Source organism: Triticum dicoccoides, chromosome 2B (genome assembly GCF_002162155.2).
Source record: "Triticum dicoccoides isolate Atlit2015 ecotype Zavitan chromosome 2B, WEW_v2.0, whole genome shotgun sequence".
In the NCBI taxonomy this organism is placed as follows: Eukaryota; Viridiplantae; Streptophyta; class Magnoliopsida; order Poales; family Poaceae; genus Triticum; species Triticum dicoccoides.
This window is the reverse complement of record NC_041383.1, coordinates 108033020-108045641: the sequence shown is the minus strand read 5'-3', so window position 1 is coordinate 108045641 and position 12622 is coordinate 108033020. Positions and strand designations below refer to the sequence as shown.

General features: G+C 44.2%; 1 protein-coding gene across 2 annotated transcripts; it reads right to left on the bottom strand.

Moving 5' to 3' along the window:
- Positions 1 to 1974: 1974 nt before the first annotated feature.
- On the bottom strand, positions 1975 to 3144 carry LOC119367274 (WAS/WASL-interacting protein family member 3-like). 2 transcript variants are annotated; one of them, XM_037632836.1, is made up of 2 exons: positions 2768 to 3144; positions 1975 to 2662 (listed from the first exon to the last, which is right to left on the bottom strand). In XM_037632836.1, the coding sequence occupies exons 1-2, from the start codon at positions 2832 to 2834 to the stop codon at positions 2088 to 2090; spliced, it is 642 nt and encodes a 213-aa protein (XP_037488733.1). In that variant the 5' UTR covers positions 2835 to 3144; the 3' UTR covers positions 1975 to 2087. The 2 variants fall into 2 exon arrangements, with proteins under 2 accessions (XP_037488733.1, XP_037488732.1); XM_037632835.1 differs by having other exon boundaries at positions 1977 to 2662; positions 2750 to 3144.
- Positions 3145 to 12622: the final 9478 nt, after the last annotated feature.

Here is a 12622-nt window from a genome sequence, read left to right as displayed (position 1 = left end):
CTGAAAAATGTCGTAAGGGAAAACAACAGATTTATCATCGCGAGAGTGAGAGAAAGCGAGTGAGCGAGCGAGAGAGAGAGAGAGAGAGAGAGAGAGAGAGAGAGAGAGGAGAGAGAGAGAGAGGGAGAGAGAGGGGAGAGAGAGGGAGAAGAGAGGGAGAGAGACGCCTTAGGATTAACCATATTCAACACACGTTTTTTGTTGTTTTGTGTGAACACCGAGGCCATCACCGGCGAGGGTGAGAAGGAGGATAAGCGGCAACACAAATATGATGCCTCGCAAAAATAAAGAAGATGGACCTATTGTGGTCTTGAGTGATGGTTGTTGAGTTAAGAGTGTGTGTTATGTTTTCTCTCCCGTTGCAACGCACGTGCTCTTTTGCTAGTCTTTACCTAATAATAAAGCAAATTGGGTTTCGGTCGTCCGTCATGGCATTTTTCAGAAAAGTCCCTGTGGTTTGATGAAACCAACCCGCGGTCCGGATTTAAGTCACACCCGAACCGTTATTTTACATTTTTCGAAACCCCCCCTGATGTTTTAGGTAATTCATCCGTAGATCATATCTAAGTCAAACAAATGCTTTTTTAAATCATTTATATCTTTTAAACCATAACTCCGATTTAAACATGTTATATATGAAATTTGATTAGAAAAATATATAGAATATGAATATGAGATTATTTTAACCAGTTAAGTATTTTAAATATTATTTTGAAATATATTTAAGTCAAACAAATGATTTTCTAAATTATCCGTATCTTTTAAACCGTAACTTCGATTTTAACATATTATATATGAAATTTTATTAGAAAAATGTGTGGAATCTAAATATGTTGTTTACCGTTAAATATTTTTAGAATATTGTTTTGAAAGCAAACTTATAATTTATAGCGCAAGATCTATTTTTTTTCATACCAGTGGCGAACCGGATTACAAATAAACACCTCACTATAACCATATAGGAAAAAAAACATCGCTAACTACAAATGCATACCTCTGAAAATGTCACAGGGGAAAACAATAGATTTCTCATCGCGGGAGTGAGAGATAGCGAGAGAGACAGAGGGAGAGAGACGCCTTAGGATTAACCATATTCAAACACATTTTTATTTTGTTTCGTGTGAACACCGAGACCATCGCCGGCGAGGGTGAGAAGGAGGATAAGCGGCAACACAAATATGATGCCTCACAAAAATAAAGAAGATGGACCTATTGTGGTCTTGAGTGATGGTTGTTGGTTTAAGAGCGTGTGTTATGTTTTCTCTCCCGTTGCAACGCACGGGCTCTTTTGCTAATATATATATATATACACACCGAATAATAAAGCGCGGTGGGTTTCGGTCGTCGGACGCCCCTATTTGCAAAAAAGTCCCCACAGTTTGTTGAAATCAACCCGCAGTTCATCTATAAGTCATAATGAACCATTTTTTAACTTTTTTAGAAAACCCCCTGAGATTTCAGGTAATCAACCCGCCGTCCATATTTAAGTCATACGAATCGTTTTTTTTGTATTTTAACAGAAAACCCCCTAACCTTTCGGTTAATCAATCCGCAGTTTATCTAAAACAAAATTATCCATATCTTTTAAATCGTAACTCCGATTTTATCATGTTATATATGAAATTTGATTAGAAAAATGTGTAGAATCTAAATATGTTGTTACTTTTAGCTGTTAGATCTTTCTAAACTATTAATTTGGGTGCAAATTTAATCTATAGTGCACGGTCCGTTTTTCTTTCGCACCGGCGGCGATTCAAATTGCAAATAAACACACATTAAAACCAGATTGAGTGGGAAAAAATATTGATAACCACGCACGCACAACTATGAAAAACCTCGCAGGAAAAAACAATATTTTTCTCATCTTATTCTGAGCGATTGTGTGCGTGCGAGCGCGCGCGTGTGTGTGAGTGAGACGCCTTAGGACTGACCATATTCAAATGCGTTTTTGTTGTGTGAGCAGTGAGACCACCGTCGTGGTCATTGGGTTAAGAGCGTGTGTTTTTTCTGTCCCGTTGCAACGCACGGGCTCTTTTGCTAGTAATAATAAAGCATGTAGAGTTTTTGGTCGTACGTCGTCACCAATTTTACAAAAAAGTCATGTGTTTCTGCGAAATCAACCCGCAGTCCCTATTAAAAGAATCTGGGAAACTATTCATTTTAAAAAAAACTGGCGTCCCGGCGGTGGCCTGGGCCGGGATGGAGGTGAGCTCGCGGGCGCACTTGCGGTAGGCGAGCCCAACATGCAAGTCCTCTTGCGCGCCTTGTCGGCCTCGGCGCTGGCCTTGGCGGGCCGAGGCGTCGCAGAACGGGCGGCGGATCTCGGCTGCTCCGCCGTGGATCCGAGGGCAGATGGATCGAGATGGGAGAGGCGGCAACCTCCATGGCGGGTCCCTGGAGGAGACCATCATGGATCCCACGGTGGACGAATCAAGACGTAGAGGCGATGACCTCCATGGCGGGCTACGGGGCAGAGGAGGCAGGGTCTTGTGGTGGCGCTCGCCTGAGCTCCTGGTGTCGGGAAGATATCTGGAACGGACGAAGGACGGCGAGGCAGGTCGGAGAGGGGCCGGATCTGGCGATTCCCGACGACAGATGGGCGGTGGCGGTCTCCAAGCTGCGGGGTCGGCTCGAAGCTCCTGCAGCGGGCATGGTGGTCTTCCTGTTGAAGAAAATAGAGAGGGTTCAGAGAGAGAAGAGAGAGACAGGGGAGAGATAGAAAGGGAGAGAGGAGGCGGGGCAACGTCACCGTGCAGCTGCTGCTCACCTAGGCGACGTCTAGGGCCGCCGGGGTGTGGGTCGGAGGCTCGGAGCCGAGGACCTCGGGCGTCCATGGCGGCCTCCCCGTAACAGAGAGCAAGAGAGATAGAGGGAGATGGGAGTAAACGGGAGAAAAAGAGAAGAAGGGAACACGGAGATGACGGGGAAAAGAAGGCAGGGGAGAAGGAGCTCGGCGTCAGGGACGAGGTGGCTGCGCTCGGGAGCAGCAGATCGAGCCGCGGCACGGCTATGGTGGTGATAGGCGGCGTCGCACGGAGATGAAAGGATGGGCTTGGAGGATGAGGAGCAGCAGGGAGGAAGGATAAGGCCAGAAGTGAAGTCAGAGCGGCGGCAGCATCTGCCAACGAAGACACGAGAAAACTAGGTGCGGTTGTCGCCTGGGCACCTGTGACTATATGCTGTCAATGATAAGATTCTTCTTATACACAGTACTATTTACGTGTCTGGTCATCAGTTGTGCACCTCACATGCAAATCCAGTGGAAGACACCATAAACACACACACGCTGGCTCTTTACAGAAGAGAACCCCTTGTCTGTTTTCTACATTTGATACATGAATTATCTAACACTCATCAGATACTTCCTCTTTTATGTGAAAATTGGTACATAAATTATCTGACACTAAACTTAGTATATGATAGTATGTCCTAATGTTTTGTTGAGTAGTATTTTGAAAATAAATACTTCTAAGTTTGTATTCATCATGTACATCCACCAGTTTCAGTAACAAATAAGTTAGCGTTATGCATGTGAAGAAAAACTCCTCCCTCCTGTGTTTGTTCAAAACAGCGAAAAAATGCAACAACAAAAAAACAATTTGCATGTTTATAAATTGATCTTTCAAAATGAATGCAGTTTTTAATAATATGGATATCTTGCTATACAGTTTGCTTTGTTGTTTAAATATTTGAATGTGTCCTTTTGAATATATGTTATATCTCTGATTATCTGCATAACCATTCTGCCTTTTCTTTATTATTTAGAGGAGATAAGATGTATAAAGGTTAAATGTTCTTCCATATATTTGACATGTAACACTACAAGAAACCTGTTAATCCATGATGGATTTCTCATGACATTTCCGGAAACTGTCATGGATGGGCTGGTCTACCCCCGCAAGCCCGCCAAGGCCCGCTAAAGCCCGACTAACCGTTCCAGTATAAAAACCTAACCCTAACATCCTCCTCCTCGGCATCCTCTCTCCCCCGCAGCGCACTCCCTCATCTCACAGCGCCGCCACCCACCCCTGTTTTCCTCCCTCCTCCAACAGCTCGTCGCCGGCCCTCCACCTCCCCTTCTCTCACCTCACAGCATCGGAAGCTGCCAGATCCACCGAATCCAGCACCCATCCATCCCTCTCTCTCGTGCAATCCCTTGTGTCGGGACTAACGCCCGCCGGATCCGACTACCTCCGCCACCGCGCGGCACACTCCTGAGCCGTTCTCCAACCGCCCTGCCCTTCAGTCCTGCTGGATGCCGCTCCCGGTGTCTGGCGCTCGCTCGCAACCCCTAGCCCGTGGCTAGGGTTTCGGCCGAACCGTGGCGTCCATCACTGACGCGTCTTCGGCGGCCACACTCCATCGCACGGTACGCCCCCTCGCACCGTCTCCGCCTCCTTGATGGCTGCCCCTAGCTCGATGTGGTCGCCCGTGTTAGGCTGGCGGCGCAAATTCTGTTCTGTTCCCGACCCATCACTTTCTCCTATCTTGCTGCTGCAATATCTGAGATTTTGGGTTGCTGATATGGTTTTGACAATTTCTCTATAATATCATTAGCTTATCTAGTGATTTCAAAAAATTTGTTGCTGCAATAGTCTGAAGAAAAACCACTATTCTTTTGATTTGTGCAGGAACTTTGCTGCTATCTCATCTGGTTGGGCTGTGTCAAGGGAAGGGAAGAGGGACATGTCATGGAGCAGCTGTAATGGCCTGCAAGAGAGGAGGGCCGACGCCTATGCATCTGAAGGTCTCTCTCTCTCTGTTCTGTTAATGAGCTAGGAGAATCATCAGCCAATTTAAACAAATATGAGCATATCCATTTGATTCCTCAATCTCTTTTGATCTCAGAAGTTGGACTGTACTAGACGTGAAGGAGATTCAGAAAAATTGTGCCTTTTCATTTGATGCTTGCCTGTATTCACATACTAGATGGTCATCTGAAGAATTTTACATGTCTTTGACAAATATTGCCTGCAGGTCATGTGATTAAAATGTTTACCCAAGTTGTCGATGCTGTTGGAAATATGCCCTAGAGGCAATAATAAATTAGTTATTATTATTATATTTCCTTGTTCATGATAATCATTTATTATCCATGCTATAATTGTATTGATAGGAAACTTAGATACATGTGTGGGTACATAGACAACACCATGTCCCTAGTAAGCCTCTAGTTGACTAGCTCGTTGATCAATAGATGGTTACGGTTTCCTGACCATGGACATTGGATGTCGTTGATAATGGGATCACATCATTAGGAGAATGATGTGATGGACAAGACCCAATCCTAAGCCTAGCACAAAGATCGTGTAGTTCGTATGCTAAAGCTTTTCTAATGTCAAGTATCATTTCCTTAGACCATGAGATTGTGCAACTCCCGGATACCGTAGGAATGCTTTGGGTGTACCAAACGTCACAACGTAACTGGGTGGCTATAAAGGTGCACTACAGGTATCTCCGAAAGTGTCTGTTGGGTTGGCACGAATCGAGACTGGGATTTGTCACTCCGTGTGATGGAGAGGTATCTCTGGGCCCACTTGGTAGGACATCATCATAATGTGCACAATGTGATCAAAGAGTTGATCGCGGGATGATGTGTTACGGAACGAGTAAAGAGACTTGCCGGTAACGAGATTGAACAAGGTATCAGCATACCGACGATCGAATCTCGGGCAAGTATAATACCGCTAGACAAAGGGAATTGTATACGGGATCGATTGAGTCCTTGACATCGTGGTTCATCCAATGAGATCATCGTGGAACATGTGGGAGCCAACATGGGTATCCAGATCCCACTGTTGGTTATTGACCGGAGAACTTCTCGGTCATGTCTGCATGATTCCCGAACCCGTAGGGTCTACACACTTAAGGTTCGATGACGCTAGGGTTATAAAGGAAGTTTGTATGTGGTTACCGAATGTTGTTAGGAGTCCCGGATGAGATCCCGGATGTCACGAGGAGTTCTGGAATGGTCCGGAGGTAAAGATTTATATATGGGAAGTCCTGTTTTGGTCACCGGAAAAGTTTCGGATTTTATCGGTAACGTACCAGGACCTCCGGGAGGGTCCCGGGGGTCCACCAAGTGGGGCCACCGGCCCCGGAGGGCTGCATGGGCCAAGTGTGGGAGGGGACCAGCCCCAGGTGGGCTGGTGCACCCCCCCACAAGGGCGCAAGGCGCCTAGGGTTTGGGGAGGGGGTGCTTCCACTTTACTTGGGGGGGGGGGGCAAGTTTCCCCCCTCTCCCCCCTTGGCCGCACCCTAGATGGGTTTTGGGGGCAGCCGCACCCTTTGGGGTGGGAACCCTCGGGGAGGCGCAACCCCCTCCCTCTCCCCTATATATACTTGAGGACTTTGGGGCTGCCAACGCATGAGTTTTGACCTCTCCCTGGCGCAGCCCTACCTTTCTCCCTTCTCCTCTCTCGCGGTTCTTGGCGAAGCCCTGCAGGATTGCCACGCTCCTCCATCACCACCATGCCATTGTGCTGCTGCTGGACGGAGTCTTTCTCAACCTCTTCCTCTCTCCTTGCTGGATCAAGGCATGGGAGACGTCACCGGGCTGTACGTGTGTTGAACGCGGAGGTGCCATCCGTTCGGCACTAGGATCTCCGGTGATTTGGATCACGACGAGTACGACTCCTTCAACCCCGTTCTCTTGAACGCTTCCGCTTAGCGATCTACAAGGGTATGTAGATGCACTCTCCTTCCCCTCGTTGCTAGTCTCTCCATAGATAGATCTTGGTGACTCGTAGGCAAATTTTGAATTTCTGCTACGTTCCCCAACAGTGGCATCATGAGCTAGGTCTATTGCGTAGATTCTTTGCACAAATAGAACACAAAGTAGTTGTGGGCGTTGATTTTGTTCAATATGCTTACCGTTACTAGTCCAATCTTGTTTCGACGGTATTGTGGGATGAAGCGGCCCAGACCAACCTTACACGTACACCTACGTGAGACAGGTTCCACCGACTGACATGCACTTGGTGCATAAGGTGGCTAGCGGGTGCCAGTCTCTCCCACTTTAGTCGGAACGGATTCGATGAAAAGGGTCCTTATGAAGGGTAAATAGCAATTGGCATCACATTGTGGTTTTGCGTAGGTAAGAAATGTTCTTGCTAGAAACCCATAGCAGCCACGTAAAACATGCAAACAACAATTAGAGGACGTCTAACTTGTTTTTGCAGGGTATGCTATGTGATGTGATATGGCCAAGAAGAATGTGATGAATGATATGTGATGTATGAGATTGATCATGTTCTTGTAATAGGAATCACGACTTGCATGTCGATGAGTATGACAACCGGCAGGAGCCATAGGAGTTGTCTTTATTTATTGTATGACCTGCGTGTCATTGAACAACGCCATGTAATTACTTTACTTTATTGCTAACCGGTACCCATAGTAGTAGAAGTAATAGTTGGCAAGACAACTTCATGAAGACACGATGATGGAGATCATGATGATGGAGATCATGGTGTCATGCCGGTGATGATGATGATCATGGAGCCCCGAAGATGGAGATCAAAAGGAGCAAAATGATATTGGCCATATCATGTCACTTTTTGATTGCATGTGATGTTTATCATGTTTATGCATCTTATTTTCTTAGAACGACGGTAGTAAATAAGATGATCCCTCATTAAAATTTCAAGAAAGTGTTCCCCCTAACTGTGCACCGTTGCGAAAGTTCGTCGTTTCGAAGCACCACGTGATGATCGGGTGTGATAGATTCTTACGTTCACATACAACGGGTGTAAGCCAGATTTACACACGCAAAACACTTAGGTTAACTTGACGAGCCTAGCATGTACAGACATGGCCTCGGAACACAAGAGACCGAAAGGTCGAGCATGAGTCATATAGTAGATACGATCAACATGAAGATGTTCACCGATGATGACTAGTCCGTCTCAAGTGATGATCGGACACGGCCTAGTTGACTCGGATCATGTAATCACTTAGATGACTAGAGGGATGTCTATCTAAGTGGGAGTTCATAATATGAACTTAATTATCCTGAACATAGTCAAAAGGTTTTTGCAAATTATGTCATAGCTCGCGCTTTAGTTCTACTGTTTTAGATATGTTCCTAGAGAAAATTTAGTTGAAAGTTGATAGTAGCAATTATGCGGACTGGGTCCGTGAACTGAGGATTGTCCTGATTGCTTCGTAGAAGGCTTATGTCCTTAATGCACCGCTCGGTGTGCTGGACCTCGATTGTAGTCTGTGGATGTTGCGAACATCTGACATACACGTTTTGATAACTACGTGATAGTTCAATTAAATGGTTTAGAGTTGAGGCACCAAAGACGTTTTTGAAACGTCGCGGAACATATGAGATGTTTCGAGGGCTGAAATTGGGATTTCAGGCTCGTGCCCACGTCAAGAGGTATGAGACCTCCGACGATTTTATTAGCCTGCAAACTAAGGGAAAAAGGCTCAATCGTTGAGCTTGTGCTCAGATTGTCTGAGTGCACCAATCACTTGAATCGAGTGGGAGTTGATCTTCCAGATGAGATAGTGATGTTTCTCCAAAGTCATTGCCACCAAGCTGCTAGAGCTTCGTGATGAACTATAACATATCAGGGATAGATATGATGATCCTTGAGGTATTCGCGATATTTGACACCGCGAAAGTAGAAATCAAGAAGGAGCATCAATTGTTGATGGTTGGAAAAACCACTAGTTTCAAGAAGGGCAAGGGCAAGAAGGGATACTTCATGAAACGGCAAATCAGCTGCTGCTCTAGTGAAGAAACCCAAGGTTGAACCCAAATCCGAGACTAAGTGCTTCTGTAATAAGGGGAACAGCCACTGGAGCAGAATTACCCTAGATACTTGGTAGATGAGAAGGCTGGCAAGGTCGATAGAAGTATATTGGATATACATTATGTTAATGTGTACTTTACTAGTACTCCTAGTAGCACCAGGGTATTAAGATACCGGTTCGGTTGTTAAGTGTTAGTAACTCGAAATAAAAGAGCTACGAAATAAATGGAGACTAGCTAAAGGTGAGCTGACGATATGTGTTGGAAGTGTTTCCAAGTTTGATGTGATCAAACATCGCACGCTCCCTCTACCATCAAGATTAGTATTGAACCTGAATAATTGTCATTTGGTGTTTGCGTTGAGCATAGACATGATTTGATTATGTCTATCGCAATACGGTTATTCATTTAAGGAGAATAATGGTTACTCTATTTATTTGAATAATACCTTCAATGGTCTTGCACCTAAAGGAATGGTTTATTGAATCTCGATCATAGTGATACACATTTTCGTGCCAAAAGATATAAGATAGTAATGATAGTACCACTTACTTGTGGCACTGCCATGTAAGTCATATTGGTATAAAATGCATGAAGAAGCTCCATGTTGATGGATCTTTGGACTCACTCATTTTTGAAAAGTTTGAGACATGCGAACCATGTCTATTGGTGTATACGCATGAAGAAACTCCATGCAGATGGATCATTTGGACTCACTTGATTTTGAATCACTTGAGATATGCAAATCATACCACATGGGCAAAATGACTGAAAAGCCTCGGTTTCAGTAAGATGGAACAAGATAGCAACTTGTTGGAAGTAACACATTTTGATGTGTGCAGTCTAATGAGTGCTGAGGCATGCAGTGAATATCGTTATGTTCTTACTTCACAGATGATTCGAGTAGATGTTGAGTATATTTACTTGATGAAACACAAGTCTGAATTATTGAATGGTTCAAGTAATTTCAGAGTGAAGTTGAAGATCATCGTGACAAGAGGATAAAATGTCTATGATATGATCATAGAGATGAGTATCTGAGTTACGAGCTTTGGCACGCAATTAAGACATTATGGAAATTGTTTCACAATTAATAACGCCTGGAACACCATAGTGTGATGGTGTGTCCGAACATGATAGTTGCACCCTATTGGATATGGTGCGTATCATGATGTCTCTTATCGAATTACCAATATCGTTCATGGGTTAGGCATTAGAGACAACCGCACTCACTTTAATAGGGCACCACTAATTCTGTTGAGATGACACCGTTTGAACTATGGTTTGGAGAAACCTAAGTTGTCATTTCTTAAAAGTTTGGGGCTGCGACGCTTATGTGAAAAAGTTTCAGGTTGATAAGCTCGAACCCAAAGCGGATAAAATGCATCTTTATAGGACACCCAAAACAGTTGGGTATACCTCCTAATTCGGATCCTAAAGCAATAGGGATTGTTTCTTAAATCGGGCCCTTTCTCGAGGAAAAGTTAGTCTCGGAAAGTTGAGTGGGAGGATGGTGGAGACTTGATGAGGTTATTGAACCATCACTTCAACCAGTGTGTAGCAGGGCACAGGAAGTTGTTCATGTGGCGCCTACGCCAATTGAAGTAGAAGCTTATGATAGTGATCATGAAGTTTTGGATCAAGTCACTACCGTACCTCGTAGGGTGACAAGGATGTGTACTACTTCAGAGTGGTACAGTAATCCTGTCTTGAAGGTCATATTGCTAGACAACAATGAACCTACGAGCTATGGAGAAGCGATGGTGGGCCCATATTCCGACAAATGGTTAGAAGCCATGAAAATCCGAGATAGGATCCATGTATCAGGGCAAAGCATGGACTTTGGTGGACTTGCCTGTTGATCGGCAAGCCATTGAGATAAATGGATCTTTAAGAAGAAGACGGACGTGGACGATAATGTCACCGTCTATGAAGCTCGACTTGTGGCAAAGAGTTTTTCACAAGTTCAAGGAGTTGACTATGATGAGATTTTTCTCATCCGTAGAGATGCTTAAGTCCGTCGGAATCATGTTAGCATTAGCAGCATTTATGAAATCTGGCAGATGGATGTCAAAACGAGTTTCCTTACCAGGTTTCGTAAGGAAAGGTTGTATGTGATACAATCAGAAAGGTTTTGTCGATCCTAAGGATGCTAAAAGGTATGCTAGCTCCAGCAATCCTTCCATGGACTGGAGTAAGCATCTTAGAGTTGGAATATACACTTTGATAAGATGATCAAAGATTTTGGGTTTATACAAAGTTTATGAGAAACTTGTATTTCCAAAGAAGTGAGCGGGAGCACTATAGAATTTCTGATGAGTATATGTTGTTGACATATTGTTGATCAGAAATGATGTAAAATTTCTGGAAAGCATATAGGGTTATTTGAAAAGTGTTTTTCAATAGAAAACCTGGATTAAGCTGCTTGAACATTAAGCATCAAGATCTATAAGGATAGATCAAAAACCGCTTAATGGTACTTTCAAATGAGCATATACCTTGACATCATCTTGAAGGTGTTCAAGATGAATCAGTCAAAGAAGGAGTTCTTGCCTGAGTTGTAAGGTACAAAGTTAAGACTTAAAGATCGACCACGGCAGAAAAGAGAGAGAAAGGACGAAGGTCGTCCCCTATGCTTTAGACGTAGGCTCTACAGTATGCTACGCTAAGTACTGCACCTGATGTGTGCCTTGCTACATACCTGGCAAGAGGGTACAAAGGCGATCAAGGAGTGGATCACCAGATAGCGGTCAAAGTTATCCTTAGAGGAATAAGGGTATGTTTCTCGGTTATGGAGGTGATAAAGAGTTCGACGTAAAGAGTTGCGTCGATGCAAGCTTTAACACCTATCCGGATGACTCTAAGTAGAAAACCGGATATGTATAGTGGAGCGACCATTTGGAATAGCTCCAGGTAGAGCGTGGAAGCAGCATTTACAATGTGACCTAGAGATTTGCGAAGTACATACGGATCTGAATGTTGCAGACCCGTTGACTAAAACCTCTCTCACAAGCAAAACATGATCAAACCCCAGAATTCATTGAGTCGTAATCACATGATGATGTGAACTATTTTAGTGACACTAGTAAACTCTTTGGATGTTGGTCACATGGCGATGTGACCTGTGAGTGTTAATCACATGGCGATGTGAACTAGATATTGACTCTAGTGCAAGTGGGAGACTGTTGGAAATATGCCCTAGAGGCAATAATAAATTAGTTATTATTATTATATTTCCTTGTTCATGATAATCATTTATTATCCATGCTATAATTGTATTGATAGGAAACTTAGATACATGTGTGGGTACATAGACAACACCATGTCCCTAGTAAGCCTCTAGTTGACTAGCTCGTTGATCAATAGATGGTTACGGTTTCCTGACCATGGACATTGGATGTCGTTGATAATGGGATCACATCATTAGGAGAATGATGTGATGGACAAGACCCAATCCTAAGCCTAGCACAAAGATCGTGTAGTTCATATGCTAAAGCTTTTCTAATGTCAAGTATCATTTCCTTAGACCATGAGATTGTGCAACTCCCGGATACCGTACGAATGCTTTGGGTGTACCAAACGTCACAACGTAACTGGGTGGCTATAAAGGTGCACTACAGGTATCTCCGAAAGTGTCTGTTGGGTTGGCACGAATCGAGATTGGGATTTGTCACTCCGTGTGATGGAGAGGTATCTCTGGGCCCACTTGGTAGGACATCATCATAATGTGCACAATGTGATCAAAGAGTTGATCGCGGGATGATGTGTTACGGAACGAGTAAAGAGACTTGCCGGTAACGAGATTGAACAAGGTATCGGCATACCGACGATCGAATCTCGGGCAAGTATAATACCGCT